This window comes from Phyllostomus discolor, chromosome 8 (assembly GCF_004126475.2).
Source record: "Phyllostomus discolor isolate MPI-MPIP mPhyDis1 chromosome 8, mPhyDis1.pri.v3, whole genome shotgun sequence".
Taxonomy (NCBI): domain Eukaryota; kingdom Metazoa; phylum Chordata; class Mammalia; order Chiroptera; family Phyllostomidae; genus Phyllostomus; species Phyllostomus discolor.
Genome location: NC_040910.2, coordinates 111,437,121 through 111,461,016, shown reverse-complemented (window position 1 = coordinate 111,461,016; position 23,896 = coordinate 111,437,121). Strand labels below are relative to the sequence as shown.

General features: G+C 63.4%; 1 protein-coding gene across 1 annotated transcript in view; it reads left to right on the top strand.

The window, feature by feature from the left end:
* The window catches only part of UBE2O (ubiquitin conjugating enzyme E2 O), a 38,311-nt gene that overhangs the window by 7,795 nt on the left and 6,620 nt on the right, over positions 1-23,896 (top strand). The window contains exons 2-10 of the mRNA XM_028520390.2: positions 17,862-17,921; positions 18,042-18,152; positions 20,195-20,292; positions 20,781-20,844; positions 21,330-21,473; positions 21,929-22,038; positions 22,179-22,329; positions 22,542-23,014; positions 23,486-23,640. Of these exons, the coding sequence (XP_028376191.1) occupies positions 17,862-17,921; positions 18,042-18,152; positions 20,195-20,292; positions 20,781-20,844; positions 21,330-21,473; positions 21,929-22,038; positions 22,179-22,329; positions 22,542-23,014; positions 23,486-23,640 (1,366 nt within the window). The remainder of the gene's footprint in view (positions 1-17,861; positions 17,922-18,041; positions 18,153-20,194; positions 20,293-20,780; positions 20,845-21,329; positions 21,474-21,928; positions 22,039-22,178; positions 22,330-22,541; positions 23,015-23,485; positions 23,641-23,896) is intronic.

Genomic DNA, 23,896 nt, shown 5'->3' with positions numbered 1-23,896 from the left:
GGGTGTCCGCCTTCGTTTGCTCATGGCCTGCGCGTCCCGTCTGGCCCCTGGTGCCATCGGATAGGAGACGGGTCTCCTGAAGGTCACCACGCAGCGGTGAGCTCCTGGTCACTGCGCCCACCTGTTTCTTCCCTGGTCACTGTCCCCTCGATCCGTCAGCCCCTCCTCCATGTGGGTGATCGGCTCCCGTAAGGGAGACGCTCCTCTGTTGGGTTTTGTTTATCGGGCTGACCCGAGTTTTTCTCTCGCCTTTTGTCTTTTTCCTCCTTCCTCTCCCTGGGGACTCTTCCAGAGGCCGGAGCTGCCCTGTGCTCCCCTCGCCCTTCCTCTCCGGTCCTCAGTGCTCTGGTTCCCCCCACCCCCACCGGCACCTGGGTCTGCAGGGCTGCCCCACCCCCTGCCACACCTCCGTCGGTTCCCTCACGGGCCCGGGGCCGCACGCTTCGCACACTTCGCACACTTCGCACACTTCGTGGGGTTAGAGCTGAGGAGTGCAGGGACTCCCCCCGTCCCGGAGTCGGTGAGCTCTGCAAAAATCTCCTGTCCTAACTTTTTGTTGTGAGAAGTTGCCCAGTGCAGAGAATAGTTGAAAAGCCAGGCCAGTGATTCCGAGTCACCTGCCGACACGAGCCAGCAGCTCGCCCTCCGCCGCGTCTGCGTCACCTGCGTGAGGGGGCGGCGTGCACACGGTCTCCGGGCGGTCCGTCTGCAAGCTGGCGGCCGCCGGGGCCACCCGCACCCCCGCATGCTCCAGCTCTCGTGCGTCTTCTGGAGTCAGAGCGTTTGTTTGTTCGCGGTGGACCGCTTTGGGCCCCCACGGTAATACTCTTTTTTTCTTTAAAGATTATGTTTATTGTTAAATCCACATAACATAAAACTTACCACCTTAACCATTTTTTTTTTTTATCATCCTCACTCGAGGACCTTATTTTCATTGCTCTTACAGACAGGAAAGTTGGGGGAGGGAGGGAGAGAATCGTAAACACCCATGTGAGTGCGGAACAGGGATTGGTTGCTTTCTCGCACGTGCCCCAACTGGGGATCGAACCCACAGCCTGGGTATGGGCCCTGACTGGGAATCGAACCTGCGACCCTTTGGTCAATGGACCATGCTCCAACCAGCTGAGCCACACCAGCCAGGGTCCCACCTCAACCATGTTTAAGTGCACAGCTCAGTGGTTTAAACGCTTGCATAGCGTAGCCCTTTCTGTCTTGTGAAACGGAAACTCGGTACCCGTCGGGCAGCGGCCCCTCCCCGTCCTCCTCTCCCGGCGCCTGGCGGCCACTTTGCCACTGTCCTCTGCGATTTTGATTACTCTCGGCGCCTCAGAGTGGCGGAGTTGCACAGTACCTGTCTTTGTATGATGGGCTTATTTCACGTAATTGCCTCCAGCGTCATCCGTGTTGTAGCCTGTGTCAGAATTTCCTTCCTTTTTAAGGTTGAATAATTGTCGTGTATATAAACCACTTCTTGCTTCTCCATTTATCTGCTGAGGGACGCCTGGGTTGCTTCCCTGGTGCAGCCACGGCGCGCAGTGCACACGGGTGTGCAGACGCCGTCTTCCCAGCGGTGCTTCTGCGTGTGACCAGGCAGGGTGCTGGGTCGTGGGGGGGGTATTTGTCTGCAGAACGGCCGCGCTGTTTTCCACAGCAGCTTTCCATGTGCAGGCCCGTCGGCAGTGCGCAAGGGCTCCACTTTCTCCGCACACTCGCCAACACTCGTTGTTCTCTGGTTTTTTTTTTTTTTCCTTTTAAAGATTTTATTTATTTATTTTTAGAGAGACAGGAAGGGAGGGAGAGAAACATCAGTGTGTGGTCGCCTCTTGCATGCCCGTTACTGGGGACCCAGCCCGCAACCCAGGCATGTGCCCTGACTGGGAATTGAACCAGTGACGCTTTGGTTCACAGGCCTGGCACTCAACCCACTGAGTTACACCAGCCGGGGCTGTTTTCTCTTTTTTTGAGAGTAGCCATACTAGTAGGCGTGAGGCGATGTCTCATGCAGTTTTGATTTGCATTTCTCTCCCCAGCGATTAGCGAGACCAGACACCTTTTCCTGTGCTTGGTGGTTACTTGTATGTTTTTTGGGGAAATACCTGTTCAAGTGCTTTGCCCATTTTTGAATTGAGTTGTTTGGTTTTTTTGGTTATTGAATTTTAGGAGTTCTTTGTGTATTCTGGGTATTAATCTTTTATCAGATGGACAATTCACAAATATTTCCCCCCACTCTGTGGGCCAGAAATTGTCAGATATGGGCCCTGGGCCTCGGGGGGGGGGCGGGGGGAGCAGGGAGACTGGCTAAGCGGCCCTGGCCCCCAGGCAGCACCCTCAGGTCCCGGAGTTCGTGCTGCACAGACCCCCCCCCACCCTCGCCAGTGGCCCTGCCCAGTCATTGCCGAGGTGCTGCGTGGGGTCTCGTGCCTTCTTAGGACGCAGATGGTGTCGTCGTTGAGAGTGTGAGGCGGCTGGTCCTCGAGGAGAACGGTCGGTCGGAATGGCTGTCTTTTCTCCAGCCAGCATCGGTGGGTTCTCGGGGAACACGCTTACTCCTGTCACCTTTCTCTTTCCCCGCAGTGGCCAGCGCCCCCATTTTAGAGCGGGAGAGACTGAAACCCAGGGGAGGCCTGCCCCTCCCCTGGGGCCGCCCGGCGGGCGAGGGGCAGCCGGGTGTCTGTGCCCAGGGCAGAGCCCAGCGCGGCTAGGTTGCTGGGCTAGGTCGCTGACAGCCCGGCCCCTGCAGCAGGCCCACCAGCTACATTGTTTCCAGTTTTAAATAATGTCAATAATATCTTATACTTGATACTTTCAATATCTTTGTCTCTGTCTTTAAGTTTCTTAGGATGGATTCCTAAGTGGAATAACTTGGGTCAAGGATTAAGAATCCATTTTTTTTTTTTAAGATTTTATTTATTTTTAGGGAGGGAGGGAGGGAAGGGAGGGAGGGAGGGGGGGAGAGAGAGAGAGAGAGAGAGAGAGAGAGAGAGAGAGAGAGAGAGAGAGAGAGGAGAGAGAGAGAGAGAGAGAGAGAAACATCAATGTGCAGTTGCTGGGGGTTATGGCCTGCAACCCAGGAATGTACCCTGGCCGGGAATCGAACCTGGGACACTTTGGTTCCCAGCCCGCGCTCAATCCACTGAGCTATGCCAGCCAGGGCTAAGAATCCATTTTTAAGCCGTGATTCATTTTACCAGCTGCCCCCCCCCCCCCGCCCCCCGCAGTGGTACCCACTCGCACCACCCCTCGGGAGGCCTGTGTGCCCGGCGCCGGGGCGAGACTCCGGCTGGTTGGCAGCTCCCAGAGGCTGGGGCTGGGGGTGCCGCCTGGGCTGCCTCCTGCTCTCGCCAGGAAGAAGGCCTTCTCGTGCCCTCAGCCTCGGGCACGTGCCGCCCCCCTAGAGGGCTGACCTGGGGCGTCGAGTGAGTGGGGAGGCAGGAGGTGGCGCGGGCACGGGGTGTGGAGTCGGCATGCCGCCCTGCAACGGCTCTGTGTCCATGCCGGACACACAGGCCGACTGCTGCGTGGCCGTCGAGAGCTGGCTGGGGTCGCCTCGACCCGCCCAGGGTCAGCGCCGACTGGAGGAGAGCGGGCTCTGCTGCAGTTCCCCGTCGCCTTTGGGAGCCGCACGGTACACGTGACCCCGGTTTCTATTTAACCGTTGGGGGTCGCTGCTGCAGCCCCGCGGCAGGTGCAGGGTGTGCCGGCACTCAGGCGTGCGAGGGTGTGCCTGAGTGTGCATGTGGCTGTGTGCGGAGGGGCCCGTGTGCTGCTATTTGTGTTTTGTGACTTTCTCGGTGATGGTTTTTAGTCTAGCATTTAAGAGTCTGATTTCACGCTGTAAGTGTGTAAAGCGTTGTCCACCCACATCTGCCACGTGACACCGGCAGGCTCTTCCTCCCGGAGCCCAGCCTTGTCCTGGGTCAGGCTGACTGTCACCGTCCAGTCACAGTGATTCGTGGGATTCAAACTATTTTTTAGAAATCGTTGATTTGAAAGACAGAAGACGGGATGGTGGGGAGCGACAGCGAGTTGCCGTTCCACTTACTGGTGCGTCGTTGGTTGGTTCTTGTGTGTGCGCCCCGACCGGGGGTGGAGCCCGCAGCCTCGGCGCGCCCGATGACACCGCCCCCAGTGGAGCTGCCCAGCCAGGGCCGGTTCAAAGTTTCTGTGACGCTGGGGACTGAAGCCGTTCATTCGTGGAGGCGGACAGGTGGCCCCCTGGGATGAGAGGGAGTTTCTGGGGGAGCCGCGCTGTCCCGTCCCTCCCACCGCTCGGCTCCGGGAGCAGCAGTACCAGAGGGCCCTGGGGAGGGGACTAGTCTCCAACATAAGCAGGTGAACGGTGACGCGCAGGGTTTCTAATTTTTTGATTTGTGATTTTTCTTTTTTTTTTTTTTGACTTACTGTTATCTCCCCATCTTCAAATACGTCCCACGGTTGTATGTGCGTACTTTGTGAAAATTAAGATCGGAGATCTCCGGTTGGCACACTTTCGGCAAACGGTGGGGTGCATGCATTTGCTTATCTCCACTTCCTCCAGAAACCCTGCTGAAACGACAGCAAAACACGTACTGTAAAGTGTGAAGCCGTGAGGACACAGGATGGGAGGGAAGACGATGATAGAGAAAAGGTTTCCAGTTTTGAGAGAGGCACAATGGGACAAGACGGAGCGGAGCAGGGCAAGCGGCAGCGCCAGTGCCGCAGAGCAACCAGGACGGGAGCCGTGGACACGGAACCCCTCGGGGGTCGGAGGCCCCGGGTGCCCGTCGGGGCTGGAGCGGGCTCAGGCCCGAAGACGGGGTCAGTGCGGAGGTTGCGTGGGCAGAAGTTGGACTCCCCACGACGCCTCTTCATTCCTGAAAGCCAGAGAATACCCCTCCCCTCTGCCCGGAGAGAAAGCGGAGGCTCGTGCTCAGGAGATGTCAGCACGGAGCCTTGGGGGGCCGGGGGGCCTCGGGTGCGGCAGAGGATGGGCGGCGAGGCTTGAACTGAGAGTTGGGTTCCTGAGCGTCCGAGCGTCTGGACGCCAGCCGGCCCCCACCTGCTCTCCGCAGCTGAGACGCACCTGAGGAGCGAACAGAGTCAGACTCAGCCCGGCCTCGGAGCGGGCGAGAGTTGTCCCTTGCACCCCTCTGTCTCCCCAGCGCCTCTGTCCAGCACCAGCACAGGGAGCGTCAGAACCCGGGGGCGGCCGCGGCGCACAGTGTGTGCGCGGTTCCGTGCCGCTCTGTCGGTCGTGTCCCACGCTCGCCAGGGCAATTGGGACGCAGAGCCGGTCCCTCCCCGCAGAGGGGGCTCACTGGCTCCCTCTCGGGTGGGAATGGAGAGCCAGGGGTCACCGGACACACTCCGAAAACTCCCCCCGCGTGACCCGGGGTGGAGGCTGGGACGAGCAGAGGGAGAGGCGCATCCGGGGAAACTACACCGGCACTGACAGCAGAAGAAACCTTCCAAACGCAGGGGGGTGTCCTCGGGGAAACAAGAGCTGATATTCTGTCAGTGAAATGAAACAGGGTGCTCTAGAAATGAGAATAAGAAAGGATTCTTGGAAAGTAACGTAATACTGGGGGGGGGGGAGCGTTGACAAAGACCCCGAGGACAGAGGATAAAAGCATCTAAAAGTCTAGGCAATCTCTAGAGAGAGAGAGAGGGTGGGGGAATGGAGAACAGAAGTGTGTCACAGAAACCCAAGATGTTTCCAGAACCGATGGTCACAGGGCCCCAGGACGGTGCCCGGGAAAGCCCTGACCGGCGCGTGGCATGCATAGTTCCAGAACACCGGGGATGGCGCTGCCAAAGAGGGAACCGGGTTGCGCACAAAGCCATCGGGGCGCAGGTGCTGGGACTTTCCAGCCTCACGGGAAGCCAGGAGGCGGTGGGTGGGTTTGCAGTCTGACGTGGGGGTGGGGGGACTGAGCGCGTGCGGACCGCTGCTACAGCGGCCACTCGGGGCTGCAGAGTGACCCGGATCAAGGCTCTGTATGGCTGCCTTGATCTCTGTAGTGAGAAGCAAAACCCCAGGGATTTAAAGCCGGAGCAGAACAGGCCTAATGGTGTGGCAGCCCGGGGGGGTGTTTATTGGGCCCCAAAACAATAGAGGTTTGGGTGTGCATGAACGTGTCAAGTATGGAATTGAAGTACAAACCCCCTCAAAGGGCTCTTTCCTCCTCGGTGGGGCCAGAGGGGCAAGGGAGGGTTCAGTGCCCCACTGGCTGAGGTGCAGGGGCGGGGTCTCCTGTCACACCCACAATTCCCACTCAAGTCCGGACTCCCTGCAGCAGGCGCAGCCAGGCTTGCAGAGCGGCCCTCTCCCTGGGATCCCCGAGATCGCCCCAGATGACGAGCTCTCGCCGGGAAACTGCTAGGCACGCGGAAATGATAAGCAAGAGTCAGCCAGCTGTCACAACAAAAAGGATTTCCAGCATTTAAAAACTTCAGATAATAGGAGAGGTTAGGAAATATATAAAGTGATGGAAATAATTATAGACCCACAGGAAGCTGCAGAAACGTGCTTCCAGAGGAAGGAAGGACGCCAGGCCCGGGAGAAAGGGGAGGGCGGGGCAGGAGCAGGAGCGGGCCACACGGCGTCGGAACCGTGTGGGAGCTCCGAAGAAGCATCGGCTCGTGAAACCGTGGCCGCTACTCGCTTGATGAGAATTAACAACAAAAATACTGACAGGCAGAGTGTGGGCGTGAGAGGCAGGGTGACTGAGCGCATTCTAACAGGGTTGCGCTGTCAGGCGTGGGGAAGACGGGTCTTGATGTGCTTTGGAGTCTGAGTCAGGTGGACGTGTTAGAAGTTTACAGGGAATCACTAAGAGAGCAGGAAAAGGGTTGGAAGCTTTCAAACCAGTCGAGGGGAAGGAGGTGTGCGGAGTTATGGAGCCGAGGTCGTCGTTCGAGGAAGAAGAGAACAAGGGGAAAGTATGGTCGGCAGAAGGCTCTGAAGATACTCGGACTGAGTCCACGCGGTGTCGGTCAGCCTGGGGCTGCCCGGGAGCCCCGGGCGCTCGGAGGGGACTCCGTATCCGGCCCAGTTGCCCGACAAGCGATTCTTTCCAGGCGCGCGGGGACTACAAAAACCGCCTTCCCCTGGCCCTTGAACCAGAGCCGGTGGGAGGGGGGCTTCTCCGGGACTGGGGAGTTTTCTGGGGCCCCCGGAACCCACCATCCACGGGGCAGGCCGCACAGGAGCGTGCACGTTGGAGAGGGCGGGGGGGGGCGGCGGTCTGCAGGAGGAGAGCCCTGGGAACGTTCGGGTCCTTGGACCGCACTGGACCGGGCTCTCGCTGTACGCACGGGGCGCGTGCGGTCACAGCGCCGCTGGGCTCCGGTGGGAGCCGTGCCCGCCCCGAGACAAGGCCTTTCTGTGGCTCCGGTCTCAGCGGGAGAGTGTCGAAGGGTGCGCTCGAGGTCGGGGGCGGGCGGGAGGCCGCAGGGCGGTAGAGAGTAGCGTCTGCCCTGATCGGGGATTCGAGGTGAGAGCGCAGTGTTTACGGCGTCAGGGGGGAAATGTCCGGGCTACTGAGACATTAGAGAGCGGCTGCCCGCCTCGAGGGCGCGCTCTGGAGGGAGTAAGACAGGGACTGTTACTCTGTGTTATTAAACCTTTGGTGCTCTTTGATTTATTGTTTTATTGTTGTTGTTTTTAGATTTACAGGTTTAAACCAACACCGTTCCATAGAAATACGGTATGAGCCACATGTAATTTAAGAATTTTTTTTTTAGTGGCTACGTTAAAAAAAAAAAAAAGTAAAACGGGACCGGTGAGGTTCATGTTAGTCCGTTTCACTGACGCAGCATAGACCCATGGTATCATTTCGGCCCGTCACAGGTTCAGAGAACGTGAACACGGTCGTTCCCGCCTCACCCTCAGCCTCTGGAGCCCTGTCCGGGCTCCGCACGCCCCCTTCAGCGTGGGTCGCACTCTGGGGGGCTCCGTAGCCAGAGGCAGCTCGCGGCGTCCCTGCAGGACAGCGCAGGGACGATCCCGGAGGGACAGCGGGGTGCCCGTTCCCCGTGGGTCTGTCGTGCTGGGCAGACCACTCTGGAGGGTGGGGCCCAGCCCGGGGTTCTCCCCTCTGCCCCGCCGCCCCTACTCTAATTCACAGTCCCGGGCACGTGGACTCGCTCGGCATCCTCGCGGCGGCCACCCGCCCCGGCGGGCTTCGCGCACAGACAGACGTCACAGAAACGGGGGGCGGCGAGTCCTACGGAGGAAGATAGAAGGGGGGCGGGGAAGGAGGCCGGGAGATTCCGGATGGGCGGTCGGAGACGGCCTTTCCGCGGAGGACGCGCCTGCGCACAGACTGGGGTGCGGCTCTCTGGGGCGGGTGGGGAGCCGCGATTGGTCCGAGGCGGCTCCCACCGCCCCCAGCCTGGCGCACGTGTGCACGCCAACGCGCATGCTCGTCAGCACGTAGCTGCCTGTCGGCCTGCCTGTCCTCTCCCTCCCCTCTGCTCTGCGCAGGCTCGGCCTGTCCCCTGATGTGTCCTTAGCGTCTGCCTTCCTCGTAGGTGTCTGGTTTGTGCAGCGACTGGACGGGTGGGTGGTCAGCAGCGGATCAAGTGAGCAGCGTATAGTAGGGTCCGAGCCCAGACCTTTCCCCCGGCTGGTGCCGCTCAGTGGGCCGGGCGTTGTTCCGCAAACCGAAAGGTCGCCGGTTCAGTTCCCAGGCAGGCACAGACCTGGGCTGCGGGCCAGGACCGGCGTTGGGGGCGTTCTTGATGGGTGTTTCAGGCAGCCAATCGATGTGTCTCTCCCTTCCTTCCCCCTCTCTGAAAACAAATAAAACCTTTAAAAAAAAAAAAGCTCAGGTTTTCTCCAGGGCAGACTGCATCCCTGCCCTGCGCATGGCAGACCAGAGACAGGACCGGAGCCTCAGGCCTGGGAAAGGCCAGGAGAAGGTCAGATGCCCTCAGCCACACCGTGTCCTGTGTCCACTTACAGCTTCTGTCCGTCACCTGCTTCGGGACAGCTGACTGCTGACGAGGGGGCAGACTCTGAAGGAATCTTGGAGGAGTGCCGAGGAGGCGGGGGAGTGTGAGAGGGCAAGGGAGCGAACACTTGTGGTCGCTCTCCGAGTGCCGCACGTATCCCGGTGCTGAGACCACCGACCGTCGCCGCGGGCCTGCCTGCGCCCTCTGGTGGCTCGGTGGGCCCTCGAAGGAAGGGCCGTAGCAGAGCCCCTGAAGCATCACCATTCGGGGCGTGGTCCCTGAGAAGGTCTGGGCACAACCTGCGGCAGGTGCCAGCCTGGTGCCGCCCGCTGGTTCTCAGGCCTTCGGTGTAGCATGCAGGTGGCCCACACCCGGGACCCACGGGTTAAGGGAGATAGAGCCAGGCCCGAAAGGAGAGAGAGGAGAGCTGAGATGTTTGTGTCATCAGAGGCGGAGTGCATCCCGGAGGGTGGCCAGTCCTTCCCCGTCAGGGGCATGACACCTGGATGCATCCGCGGTCACACGTTAACGCACCCTGGTGGCGCTTGTCACTGCCGCTTTTGGAGGGACACAGTACAGCTGCACAAGCCGTGCCCCGTGCGCTGGTGGCCTGGGTGAGGGTGACGCTGGTGCGTCTTTCTCTGGAGGGGGAGCAGACGGTGTCGCATCAGCCACCAGCCGATGGCAGACGGCGACTTCGTTTTGCAGTGTTTTCCTGCCGTTGGGTGCAGCGGTGGGGCTCTGTCGTGGCCGGGGTGGGTCCCGTTTCCTGCTGGACACACCCCAGAGGGCCTCCTGGAGATGAACCTGTAGCCCCAGTAGGTGTTTGTGGGGATTACCTCCTCCCCTCTGTTTCCATGGGTGTTGGGAGCCGCCCCGCCTGGTTTCAGGAGCTGTAACCCCCACCATGGCTGAGGCTGAGTGAGAGACCTTGGGACCCTAAGCCACTGAGGAGACAAAGCTTATCTCCCTGGTAGGGGCGCCACCTCTGCCCCCTTTCACCTCACCCTGCTTGGTCCCAGGCAGATCACTGGTTAGGCAGTGACGGGTAAGATTCCTCAAGGGAGAGACAACCTAAGACAGGCACGGTCAAAAGGGGGCCCTCAGGGAAGGACTTGGGGGGCTATAGAAAAAGGGGGTGATGGACCCTCACCCCCTCAGCTTTGACGTAGCCTGAGTCCTCATTCTGTCTGCGAGAAGTCTCCTAATCTCTTGGCTGCCTTACTTCCTCCGCCTGACGTAAGCCTGAAACAATGACGGAGGGCAGTGCAGCCCTGGGCAGGAAAGGGCAGGTTCCCTGGGGCGATCAGGCCTAAGGAAGAATGCACAGAATCCTGGGAAGCCTGCTTTGCTAAGAATGTCCTCAGTGTTCTGATAAGGGTCCGAGCACGAAATGAGTGTGTTTCCCAGAGTCTCATGGCCCTTCAGCTCCCTGACCCTGACTCAGAACAGGCCCTCGTGGTTCTCTGGACGTTGTCTGTCGTCTGAGCCTCACTGCCCGACCCTGACCGATGAGCTTCCCCTGTGCTCCTGTGCGCACCGAGCCCCGTGAGAGCCCACTGAGGAGCAGGCTCCCGGCCCTCCTCCTCCGAGAGACCGGCCCCCTCTCCTCCCCAGGCAGGTCGTGTCTTGGTAGACTTACTCTCGTCCGCGGGCGGAGCCCCCCCCCCCACGGGCTGGTGGGGCGTCCTCCCCACTCTCCAGCCCAGCCCGTCAGCACAAGCTCCGTCCAGAGACGGCCTGCCACATGGGTTTAATTTTGCTTGAAATCTTTGCTCAGGAGGCGGGCTACCTGGTCCCGTCCTGACCTGAATCTCATGACACAGGTGCTGAGGGAAGGAAGACGTCATCGCCGTCGGGGTGGGCACCGGGGAACCCTGACCCCCGGCAGGCCTGACCCCTGACCCCGTGGCATCGGCCTGTCCGTGGGCTCTGTGGCGGTGACATCGAGGGGGTGGGGCCTGTCTGGGGGGCTGTCAGAGTCATCACTGGTGATTCAAGACCCTGGCTTGTTACCGGCCTTCTGGCCTTGTGTCGCCGCCGCCTTGGTTTCCCGGGCCGTCACCGAGCCCCTGCTTTCCTGGGAAGAGGAGACCTCGGCAGTGCCGGCCCCAGCCAGTCTCATCAACGTGCAGTTTTGGAACCGGGGAAAGCGGGGACCCAGCACTGTTCTGACATGGCCATTCCAGGGCGGAGGGTGGTGTCCCCTTGCCTGCTTGCCTGCCTGCCCTCAAGGTGGCTCAGCGGTGTGTTGGGGTGGGGGGGGTCCCACACAGCCTTCTCCACCCTGAGCTCGCAGGCCTGGGAAAAGCAAAACCCACAGGAAGGGCAGCTCCTTGCTCCACCCCTGGTTCACCGAGAGCCTGGCCCTGGAGGACGGGGCCTCGGGTCAGGGCTCTGGTGTGTTATTTTTACAGCCTTCACTACCGCATTTGCATCTTTAAAAATAGCAGTGCTGAGTGAGTCCCTCTCCTTCTGACTCTGCCTCAGAAGGCAGGGCGCCCCGTGCAGCGAGCGTGGCTGTGATGGATCTCGGGGATGGGCGCGAGGGCCGAGGGAGCCGCAGGCGCGCCGCGGAGGTGAGACTGGGCGTGGGAGCTGCCCTGGGGGAGGGGAGGGGGGAGGCCTCCGCGCTTTGCTGACTGAAGGTGACGTCATTTTGAGACCGTGTCATTTTTCTGCGGGTCTGCAGAGGGGGAGGTGAAGAGAGGGGAGGCCCCGGAGAGGCGGTCTGCAGGGTGGGGAGGGGGCAGTGACACGCACCCTTCCTGCCAGGGCGGTCCTCCGCACACCTGGAGCTCCGGGGTGCCGGGAGAGCCAGGTGTCAGGCACCAGTGTTCCCATCCAGCGACCCTGCTCTACAAATCAGGTTCTCGCGGTCACAGCATGGGCCCGGGGCTGCCTTCTGCCGGGAAGTCTCCAGGGCGGCACGCGCACCTGGGCCCCAGGCGCCTGTGAGTGCGGCTGGCGGAATCTCCTCCATGGCGGGTGCTGAGAGCTGTCCCGGGGCCTGGGGCTGTGTTCTTGGCGTCTGTCTGGGAATCGGCCTCACCTGGGGGCTGGACCGAGGGGGCAGAGGCGGGTCACAGTTGGGGCCCCGCCATTTGGGGGGCCTGGTGGCTGTGTGCTCCTGTTCAAGGATGGACCACGGAGCGCGTCAGGGATGTGAGGGGCGGGTCCCAGTGAGGGCGCCTTTGTCAGTTATTTTAATCTGCTTTGCTTTTGCATCTTGAGCCCCAGAATTAAGTCTTTAAAATGTCCTAACATTAAAAAGCAAATACCCCTAAGTAGCTGGAGTGTTGTTGTGTTCTAGAAGGTAAACTAGTTGAAGTAGAACAGTTTTAACCAGGCTAACGACCGGATTTGCCGGGGAAAATTAAAGAGTAGATTTCTGGCTTTGTCCAGAGACTCCTCCAGCAGGTTGGGATGAAAAGCCTTGCAAGGGGCAGAGTGGGCAGAGCTCCTCCCCGCAGGAGACGGACCTCGGCGGAGCTCTGCCCACGGGATCACCACCGTGCCTCGTTCTGTGAGCAGCACAACCTCAGACGGGCGGGTCTGGAGGGCAGCGGGAGGCCACGCGCTCTCCCTGCCCCCGGCTGGTCGGGCCGCTCCCCGCTGACTCTCGGGCACAGCAGCTCGGCCGCCAGACCAGGCCGTGAGGCCGTGCTGCCCACTCCTCCATGGTGCAGTCTCGCTTCTCGAGGGAGGAGGGGCCTTCTAAAGCATCACGTCTGTTCCCTCCTGTCAGACCCAGCAGTCCCTGCCGGGCTGTTTGGCCCTTCTTAGGCCAGGTTGCCAAGACGAGGGTGCGGAGCTGAGCTTTTCTCTGCGCCAGCTCTGGCCGCCGGCACGCACCCACCGGGAGCCACACCCCCGCACCGCAGTGTCTGCAGAGACCTGGCTCTGCCGCCCAGCTCCGGCTGGCCTGCTGCCGGGTGCAGCTCTGCGCCCGCCCCGCTCTTAGCGGGCAGCTGGGCTCAGTCCCCTGTCTGTCCCCTCGGGCAGGCTGTGCCTCCCGGCCGTTCCAGGAAGCCGGCCACTGCCGCTTCCAGGCAGTGGCACTGCCTTGCTGGCTGCTGGGCTGCAGCATGCGGTCAGAGGGAGGGGCTGCTGGGCCCAGGCCCTGGGCTGGCCCTGGGGGTTGAGAGCACAGCCGCTTGGCCAGGTCTCCCCTGAAGTGGCCGGGGGGGGGGGGGGGCGGGCGTCCTGTTGCTACCACTCGCGTCTGTGAGGCAGTCCTGCACCACCGGGCCCTTCCCACCTCCCCACCTGCTGACCAGGAACCCAGTCCCCCCCACACCCCTGCCCCTCAGCTCAACGTGCATTTTCTGTGTGTTTTCAGGTATTTTATGCTCTAAGTGAGTATTTTATAGCCAAGGTGCATTCCTGCATGCTTCTCTCCCTGCCTCTTTCTGGACTTGTGGAAGGCACGGACCGGTGAGCTGATTGGCCTCGGCCTTTGGCGTAGCAGAGCGCACAACTGACAGAATTCCCTGGTCAGGGCACCGACACGTGTCTGTTCGTGCACACCGCCCAGCCGTGTCCCCCGAGCGTGGGGAGCCCCTGGCCATCGGTGGTGTGACGACGAGCTCTGCTGTCCTCGGGTGGGCAGCTTGCAGATTGCCGTGTGTCGCGGGCACAGCCGTGTGTGGTCAGCTGCTCTGGGAAAGCCCTTCCCTGGCAGCTCGGGAGCCACCGACCTGTCACAGCCCCCGGTCCAGACGGAGCTGGAAACCGGGCTCAGGGCAAAGCTGGAAGCGGGGCCCTTTGCTGCCGCTCCCCATGCCCCTGCCCCGTGGTGTCCGAGTGCGGGCAGGCAGACAGGTCCTGGGTCTCTCCGTGTTTGCTGGCGTTGCGGCTCCAGACCAGCTTCGGATGGCAGAGGAGAGGTGTCGTTCTCCCTGATGTAACCGCCAGAGCCCTGGGCAGGGAAGCATAGAGCCCGCTCAGAATGGAGGGGTGCAACGTGGGTGCCAGCGACCAGGCCCGAGGCTGCCTTCTGTCCCCAGGGCACCTGCTTGGCCTCCTGCACAGAGCGGGCCAGCCCTCAGGGCCCCCAGTCCTGCAGGACGTGGCATTCAGACCCACTTGGAGTTGGCCTCTTGTGTTGTTTCCTCCGTTTCGACCTGTGGATCAGTCTCTGTGCCCTCTCCACCCCTGGAACAGTCTCGGGCGGTGAGTTTGGCTTCTTCCGGGTCAGGGCAGAGGAAGGTCACGAGTGCAGGTCTAGACCAGGAGCTGTGGGCCCGGCTTGGCTCCTGCTATGTTGTGCTGGAGAGGGAGTCCTCCGGGCCGGGCAGAGCTGGGGGACTCCCTGCCACGTTGCCGTCTCCTTCGCCATCGCGTTGCTTTTTGGCCCGAAGCACCTCGCCAGCTCTTCCCTCCTGGTGTTTCCTCCCTTCCTCCGCAGCCCTACCCCCAGCAGCCCCTGGACCGCCTGGCCTCTGCTCCTGCGACGCTGTGCTGGGGGGCGGGGCAATGCACTGTCTGACCTTTAGCAACGCCCCAGGCTATCGCCCGCTACATACCAGAAGCCCCTCGCCCCAGTGGTGTCCATCAGAAGTGCCCTCTGGGGGGTGGGACCGCCCCCGTTGGAGAGCCAAGCGCTGGGCTGACCGGTCTCCCAGCGTGGCCTCTGCCCGGCAGCACGCGGTCCCTGTACCATGAGGGCCAGGCAGGCCCTCTGCTCGGAGCCCTGCAGTGGCCTGGCCTTGCGCAGGAGGGGACCTAAGGCCCGGACCACTGGCCCGGCCCCTCCCGCTCCCTCTGCGCTCACCCTGCGCAGCCCTCCGGGCATCCGGTCCCTGCCCTTTGGGGTGGCCCCTCTAACGTGAGTCTTTCGCGCTCCCCTCCCGCGGCAGTCTCTCCCTCTCGCGTGCCCGCCCTGCATTGCTTTCTGCGGGGCACTTAGCCCAGCCAGACCCAGTCTGCCTGCTGTCCCCTCCCCCACCCGCCAGGAGGGGGCCGTGCGAGAGCAGGAGCTCGGGTCCCAGCCGTCGTCGCCCAGGTGCGTGAGCTGTCTGGAAAGCAGGTGCCGGGACCCCTCGCCACGGGGGTGGGCGTGTCCGGTGCTCCTGCTCCCGGAGGAGGCCGTGGGGGCCCAGGGTTCGGTTCCTGGCTCCAGCAGATGCATCACAAGGGTCCAAAGTAACGCGGGCTCACTTTAGCCCCCTCGCTCGGAGACACGTGCCCGTTTTGGTGTTACCTTTCTTTCTTTTTCCTTTTTTTTTAATGCTCAGAAACTTCTGGTGGCTACAGCTCTCACTCAAATGCTAATGGCTCACCACATCGGAGGCTCAGGAATTCAGGGATGACGGTTGAGATCTGTCCCCTCTCAGGTCCCACCCTGGTAGCACTGTGCTTGAAACTACATTCAGGCTGCACCTGCCACCCCCCACAAAGCACGTGAACCCGTCCGGGGCGGCTGTGCTCTGGAAGCGGCGGTTTCCCAGAGCAGGCACAGCGCCCTCTAGTGTTAGCCTCTGGGGCGTCCGGTGCTTGGGATCTGGGTACCCGCCGGCTTGAACTTTTACGGGTGGGGGGTGGGACAAGGGGAGGAGGGCTCCTCCCACCTGGGCCCTCCGCGGGCGCCGGGGCCCTGCTGGCGCGGCAGCAGCCGGGCCGCAGCAGCAGCCTTCCCCGGGCCCCAGAAGGGAACAGAGCATTCCTGCTTTCACAACCAGGAGAGTCGCCGTCCTTTAGAATGGAATGTGAGGGCCTGCCCGAGACAGGCTCTCCTCCGTCCCCTCTCTGCAGCTCCGGGGCCGGGCGGCTGGAGCTGACTGCGGGATTCCAGGGCCGGCTCTCCCCCACCCCCCCGGGAGCTGTAGTCGGTGCCGGTGGTGCTGCTGGTGGTGCTGCTGCTTCGGCCCCAGCAGGAGCCTCCGTTCCCCCCGCGCCTGGGGAGCCGTGTCCCACAGAGTGCGCACCGAGTGAGGGCCTGTGCCAAGGCTGCTGTCCCGCGAGCTGTCCCGGAGACCCGCACAGCCGCCGAGGCAGGGACGTGGTCCGCAGGCTCCACGGGGGTGCCTTCTCAGGGGTCCCTTTGCCGGCTGCCGCAGCTCACACCAACAATGACCCCCCCACCCCCCACCCCACACAGCACCGTCTCCCTCCTTGAATGTCCTGGGGCCGCACCTTCTGGTGTCTGGGGCAGGTCGCAGAGACCCGAGTCGGAGACGGGAGAGGCCTGAGGCTGGGGGTGGGGGGCGCTGAAGACACCATGTCCCAGACCAGAGACTCGGGCCCCCCGGGAGTTCTGGGGGGAGGGGCTGTTCTTTGCATCAGAAAAGTGCCACCGTTGGGCCACCACCTTGGCCTCTGCAGGAGCCCCAGGGCCCTGCACGGCCTCCTGGGATCCCTGAGCTCAGGGCCTAGGACTCAGAGAGCCCCCGCCACCGGGGCTGTGGTGTCCGGCAGAGCCGTCACAGCCAGCGCTCGCCGAGCCCGTACCCTGCGCCCCACGCCGCCTTGTTAGTCCCCTCCCCCGCTCCGAGATGGCCACCGTCACCTTGTACGCCCTCGGGCGTGCGCAGTCGGCCTGAGATTTCGGAGCTGGCGCATCCGTGTGCCTGGCTCGAGGATCCCCGTGCCTAACGCCCGGGCTCGGTCCCATCCGGGTCACGGGCTTATGTTCCCGTAGGAAAGTCTGGCTGCTTGTTGGGGCGCTGGGCCGCTGCTCCCCCTTCATGTTTCGTAAGCCCCAGTCTAGTTCTGGTGGAGCTGGCTTCAGTCGTCACTGCCTAAATGTCAGTGACCTTGGGCCAGTGTCCCGGGTCTCCTGCTCTGGAGGTCACCTTTCCATGCCCCAGGGCCGGGGACTGGAGAGAATGTTGTTGGAGGGAACAGCCCGTCCACCCTGTGGTTTGAGGGCTTGCAGGCGCCCGTCCACCACTCGATGGGGAACTTCAGGGGAAGGGCCCCGGGCTGGGGGAGCCAGCAGAGCGGACCGGCTGACCTGGCAGGGGGACGTGTCCCCCCTGAGCTGTGGGAGGGGGTTCCAGTGTGCGGCAGAGGGAGGGGGCCGCCTTCCTGAGGCCCCAGCTGTCCTTTTGGAGCAGGGCGGCCGCTGTGGGGTGTTTGGGGAGGGCGGTCAGGTGCTCGCCGTGCAGCTGGCCGGGCTCCCAGAGCTGGCCGACCCGGGTTACTCAGCCGACCCGGGTTACTCAGCCGCCTGCAGGGCTCCGCGGCTCGGCAGATAAGGAAGGGGCGGGCTGCGGCTGGCGGGGCTGATAGCCCGGATTGGAAGGTGGCATCGGGCGATAGCTGGCTGAGTGACCCACACAGCCTGGTGCCACGCCCCTCCTCCGCCCCACTGTCCCCTCGGCCCACGGCCCCGGGCCGGGGGGCAGGCACTGACTGGCACAGAGGAGAAAAAGGATTTCACTCCCAACAAAGTGTGTCGCTTTCTGTAGAACAGGCTCTTAAATCTTTAGTGTTAATGATGTTTTACGTGACCTGTCATGTAGCCACCGTTGGGTCAAAATGACCCCCGTTAGCCTATGGCAGGGGTGTCAAAAAAACTCATTTTCACCGGGGGCCGCGTCAGCCTTGAGGTTGCCTTCAAAGGGCCGAGCGTGGTTTTAGGACTGTGTAAATGTATAACTGCTCCTTAACTAGGGGCGAGGAGCTGGCCGCTGCCGCCCGGCAGAAACAAGGTGGAGGGCCAGGGCCGGACTCAGCCTGCGGGCCTGCGCCTGCTCCCTGTGGCCTGGTGTGTGCTTTCGGTGGGGGAGCCGGAGCCTGGAGCTCTGGTCTCTCGCTCTGGCTGCCGTGAGAGGGTGTGTGCTCGTGAAAACCCACCTCGACGCTTAGGGTCTGTGCACGTGCTCCGGGGGCCACCGCCCCCGGGAGGCTGGGACGGGTGCGTACGCCCCGCGGCCACGCCAGAGGCCAGTCTCTCACGCCCGTGTTTTCTTGTCCAGCTGAAACTGGAGGACCGCTCCGTGGTGCCCCGGGACGTGGTCCGGCACATGCGATCCACTGTGAGTCCTGCGTCCCAGGCCCCACTGGGGGCTCCAGGGGGCGGGGGGGGGGGCCAGGCCGGGTCTCCCACAGTGGCGGCCCCGGGGGCCCGCTCAGGCCTGGGTGTCCCCCACCCCCAGGACAGCCAGTGCGGCACCGTGATCGACGTCAGCATCGACTGCGCCGTCAAGCTCGTCGGCACCAACTGCATCGTCTACCCCGTCAACAGCAAGGACCTGCAGCACATCTGGGTGAGCCCCGCCGCCGTGCCCCGCCCCCGAGCGCCCCCCATGCTTCGGGTCTGTGGGTGGGACGTGGGTGCCGCCCTCTGGGGTCAGAGGCCGAGCTCAGGTTCCTCCTGCTCCCTGGGGCTCCCTGGGGCCCTGCCTTGGAGACAGGAGGCCAGGCCCGCCCTTGGGGCTCTACCCCTGCACCCCTGCAGGGGTGCTTCCCCTCCCCCCCAGGTTGCTTCCCCTCCCCAGGCTGCTTCTCCCCCCGCCCCAGGCTACCTCCCCCAGGATGCTTCCCGCCCCCCCCCAGGATGCTTCCTGCTCCAGCACACCCACCCCTCCCTCCCTCTCTCTCTCTCTCTCTCTCTCTCTCTCTCTCGTTTAGGTAAGCTTCTTTTCAGTCACGCATGTTTTGATGACTTCACACTTACAGAAAGGTTCTTGAGCCCCAGCCTCCTCGGCTGGCAGTCAGCATCACACTCATTCACTCCGTCACCCGGCCCCTCCCCCGCCTCTCCTCCTCTCTCCTTGGCCTTTCCCCTCAAATCCCTTTTCCCTCAGGTATTGGAGAACAAGCTGCAGATAGGATGCCCAACAGCCCCTAAATGCTACAAAGTGTCTCCCCCCAATCAGGAACATTCTCCTGCATAACCACCACCCCCCCAAGTTAGGGGATAGGTGCGCCACTGTCTGATCCACAGGCCCCATTCCATTGTCCCAACAATGTTCTTTTTTTTTTTTTTTTTTTTTTAAGATTATTTATTTATTTTTAGAGAGAGGGGAAGGAAGGGAGAAAGAGAGGGAGAAAAACATTAATGTGTATGTGTGTGTGTGTGGTTGCCTGTTGCCTGCCCCCTACTGGGAACCTGGCCCACAACCCAGGCATGTGCCCTGACTGGGAATCGAACCAGCGACCCTTTGGTTCGCAGGCCGGCGCTCAGTCCACTGAGCCACACCAGCCGGGGCCCACCGATATTCTTTTCCCCATTCTGAGCCAGAATTCCGTTCAGGGACACACTCTGTGTTTACTGGTCAGCTCCTTGGTGTCCTCTTTTCTGGCCACCTCCCCAGTCATGCCTCGCCGTCCAAGTCCCGCTACGCCCACCGCTCGGCCCGCAGTGGGGAGCTGTCTGCAGCCGGCTCCCCTCCAGCTCCCCTCCGGCCTCAGGCCCGCGCCCGTGGTGGGACGGCCCGGAGTGCGGCCGAGGCCTCCTCTGGCCCACGGCGGCCAGTGGCAGCTCCAGGGCCACGTTCACTGTGATCCCCGGTCTCGGTGGCACCTTCCACGTCTCCCACCATGAAGTCACCTTGTGCCCCAGGGCAGATGGTCCCGTTTGGTGGGGAGATGTTCTGGGGCCAGGTCAGCGGCCTGTCACACGGCTGGCCCCAGCCCGCCGGCCGGTGCTCCACAGTGGCTGGGTGGCGGCTGCGTGGCTCCCCCGCCCCCTCCTGGTCTTGAGGAGCGGGCTCCCGCCGGTCCCTCGGGTCACTCGCTCGGCTCCTCCCAGAGGAGGGCGCCAGGCTCAGAAACCGAGGCGTGGGTGTGGGCCCGGGTGCCGGTGGCGCCGGGCCCTGTCAGGACAGACAGACGTGTGTGTGTGTGAGAGAGAGTTTGGAGAGACACCCAGCTAAACTGTCCCCACGCGTGCCCTGAAGTGTGAGCCCGAGCGGGAGCCCCCGGGTGCCTCAACCACGCCTCCCCTCCCCCGTGCGCCCGTGAGAAGCTCGGCTCCGGGGTCCTCAGCGTGTTTGTTCATTTGCTTCCGTCCCCTGACCTCCTCGTCCGTGTCACCGACCTCCATGCTTGCTCCCACCCCAGGGTCCCATCTCCTTGGATGGCACCGGGCTCTCCGCCACCCCCCGGCAGCGCCGCCACCTGCTCCCCCACACTGGGTGGGAGGGGGGTTGGGGGGCAGCCTGCCGCAGCAGTTGCTTAGGTGGTTCTGCACAGCCAGTCCGGGCAACAGGCTGTCGAGACCCTTCCTCCCCGCCCGGGGGGGCCGGGGGGGCGCCCCGGACTCGGCCGCCGCCCGCCGCCCCTCACGCCCGTGTCCTGGCCGCAGCCCTTCATGTACGGCGACTACATAGCCTACGACTGCTGGCTGGGGAAGGTGTACGACCTGAAGAACCAGATCATCCTGAAGCTGTCCAACGGCGCCAGGTACGCGGGGCCGCCGCCGGAGGGCGGGGGGTGGGGGGGGGGTTCACGGGCCTGTGGTCACAGGCTTCTTCCACCTGGGCCTGGCATGGTGCCGTGGGCATTTGGGGCCTGACCCCGGACTGGTCTTCTTATTGCCAGAGCGTGATGCCCTCACTCAGTTTCCAGCCTCTGCGCTGTCTTGGTTCGGGGGGGAAAGCGTTACAACTTGGGGTACCTGTGGGGAGCTGGAGCTCCGTTTGGACGTTTCAACGGTGCTAAGCGCCCGACCCTGGGTCAGGCTCTTGTTTGTGTCGGGAGAGTCGTCGCTGCCGGGTCAGAGGCTGGGCTGGGGGTGCAGGAGGGGCTGTGCCATTTCGGGGCGTGTGCCGCACCGGGGCCTCTGGGGACTCCTTCTGGACCTGAGCGGCCCCACAGCTGGTCCTGGCTGCCGCACCCCCGAGGCCCGGCCACGGGGCCGAGTGGAGACCAAGCCCGCGTTCGCTTTGCAGGTGCTCCATGAACACGGAGGACGGCGCCAAGCTGTACGACGTCTGCCCGCACGTCAGCGACTCAGTACGTGGGGGCGGGGGAGTGGGGTGGGGGGCATGTCCCTTGGCCCTCGGGCCATGCGGGGGTGAGGACTTGTGGGCACAGAGCTCGGAGCCAGCCCAGGCTAAACGCCGCTGCTCGGCGAGGTGGCTTTCCAGAAGAGGGCAGAAAGTGTTAGAACTTCCCTTTACCTTTTGTTAGCTTTGACCTCATCTTTTAAAATCTTTCCGTTGCCCTGGAACATATGCGGCGTTTCAGTGCGGCTGGCACCCAGAGCAGTAGTGTCGGACACGTCTGCACACGGGTGTGCGCGCCTGTCAGAATGGAATGAGTCAGACAGGTGTGCGGCGAGGCTCCCGGTGGCGAGCACGCACCTTAGGGTGCAGAGGGGCTGCTCTGGGGCCTCGGCGTGTTTTGGGGAACGTGGAGACCTGTGACGGGGCAGGTGGGGGTCGAGGGTCAAGGGGGCACCACCCACAAGGACCACCCTCTGTCTCCACCTCCCGCAGGGTCTCTTCTTTGATGACTCCTACGGCTTCTACCCGGGCCAAGTGCTCATCGGCCCCGCCAAGATCTTCTCCAGTGTCCAGTGGCTGTCGGGGGTCAAGCCTGTGCTCAGCACCAAGAGCAAGTTCCGGGTCGTGGTGGAAGAGGTGGGGCCTGGGGGCCGGACGGGAGCCGGGGCCGGGACCTCGGCCTCCACGCCCCGGCGCCGAGCTGCTGCCCACCCCGTCCTTGCCTGCTCTGAGAGCTAAGCCCCACTCGCTGGCCTCCGGGCCCCCTTATCTGAAAGGGCTTTGCAGATAAGGGGAACCCAGGCTGTGGTCACGGAGTGACCAGTAGGCAGATCAGATGCCCCCCAGACCGGCCCACCCAGGCTGAGCAAGGCTGGGGAGTGCTGCGTAGCAGGTCCACAGGGCCCTGACTGGTGGGGAGGAGGTGGCAGGGACCCCTGGTGGGGCCGCAGTGGCAGGTGGAGCCTGCTCAGGGGTGTTTGCACTCGGGGCAACGTAAGAAGACGGCTTCCTGCCCTGGAGGTCGGGGCAGCTGCTGGAGAGAGCGCAGTTGGCGCCTCCTGACCGCGGCCCTGGTCCCCTCACCGCCCCAGGTGCAGGTCGTGGAGCTGAAGGTCACATGGATCACCAAGAGCTTCTGCCCAGGGGGCACGGACAGCGTCAGCCCCCCACCCTCTGTCATCACCCAGGAAAACCTAGGCAGGTGAGAGGCTCCGGCGGGCCACCCACCCCACAGCCCCCGGGACGGGCCCTGAGCAGGGCTGCGGACGACCCCAGTCTCAGGGGTGGGGGGCCGAGAACTGCCGGCTCCCCCAGCCCCCGCGTCTCCCTCCCCACCCGCAGGGTGAAGCGTCTCGGCTGCTTTGACCATGCGCAGCGGCAGCTGGGGGAGCGCTGCCTGTTTGTCTTTCCGGCCAAGGTAGAGCTGGCCAAGATTGCCTGTGAATGCCCCGACAAACACTGCGCCCCGGGGGAGGGCTCCATGGCCAAGAAGGTACGTCCTCGGGGCTGGGGGCGGTGGGCGAGTGAGGAGCCGGCCCGGAGCAGAGCTCGCGGCCGGGAACGGGAAGGACGGTCCGTGCTCCGGGCCTTGGGGGGCGGCCCTGGTGACCCTTGCAGGCCGCTTAGGTGTGTATGGCTGCCGCCCACCCCCAGGCTGAGCTGCCCCGCCCACCGCAGCTCCCTCCTGCCGCTCTGCCCCTGCAGGTGAAGCGCCTGTTGAAGAAGCAGGTCGTGAGGATCATGTCCTGCTCCCCGGACGCGCAGTGCCCCAGGGACCACTTGGCGGAGGACCCGGGCAAGAAAGGGGGCGCCGGAGCAAAGAGCGAAACGGGGTCCGCCAGCCCCGAGGGGACTCCCGACGGATCCCCCAGCCCGGTGGAGATGCAGGACGAGGGCCCGGAGGAGGCCCCGGAGGCGGGCGAGCAGCTGCCCCCCTTTCTGCTGAAGGAAGGCGGGGACGACAGGCTGCACTCGGCCGAGCAGGACGCGGACGACGAGGCCGCCGATGACACGGACGACACCAGCTCAGTCACCTCCTCCGCCAGCTCCACCACCTCCTCCCAGAGCGGCAGCGGCACGAGTCGCAAAAAGAGCATCCCCTTGTCCATCAAGAACTTAAAGCGAAAGCACAAGAGGAAGAAGAATAAAATCACCCGGGACTTCAAGCCGGGGGACAGGTACGCCCGGGGGACGCCCTCCCTCCTGGCTGAGTGTCCAGCCCGAGCCCACCTATGTAGCCTGGTGTGCACGTGCACACTCGGGCTTGCACGCACACTCGGGCTTGCACGCACACAGTGTGCAGCCCGTAGAGGCTCGGGGGCCCCAGCTGAGACGATGCAGGTGCCGGGGGTCGGCCCGGGGGAGAGGGGAGATCTGGGAGTAAGGCAGAGGATAGGACAGTGGCCTTGACCCCAGGTCTGCCTGTGGGACCCCATTCACTTGAGTTTGCCCAGCCGGGGCCGTTCTCAGAGGGGTCGCAGGGCGTGGACACTGGGTGAGCGTCCTCTGGCCCGTTTATCCTCCTCCTTGCCGGGGACTGGGGGTTTCCGGCCAGCGGCCCCCAGGGAGTGCGGGGGGCTGGAGCCCTTTGCCTCCAGGGGGCCTTCTGCACGGCCTGGCTCACCGCCCCGCCCCGCCCGGCCCCGCAGGGTGGCGGTGGAGGTGGTGACCACGATGACCTCCGCGGACGTGATGTGGCAGGACGGCTCCGTGGAGCGCAGCATCCGCTCCAACGACCTCTTCCCGGTGCACCACCTGGACAACAACGAGTTCTGCCCCGGGGACTTTGTGGTGGACAAGCGAGGTAGTGCCAGCTCCAGAAGGCCGTCCCGGCCGGGGGCCTGGGTGGGTCTGGGATGGGGGGGGGGGGGGGGGCCGGACGCGGGGTCCCGGGTCAGGAGGAGCCTCACTTTCGAAGGAGGCTGGCTCCTGAGGCCGGGGGAAGGCCTTCGTGTCCTCTGCCGGCCTGGCGGGCGGACCCCTGGGCGCTGGGCCCCCCGAGGCCTGGCGCGTGGGCGGGAGGGCGATGTGGGTGGCGCCAGCGGGGCTGCGCAGCCAGC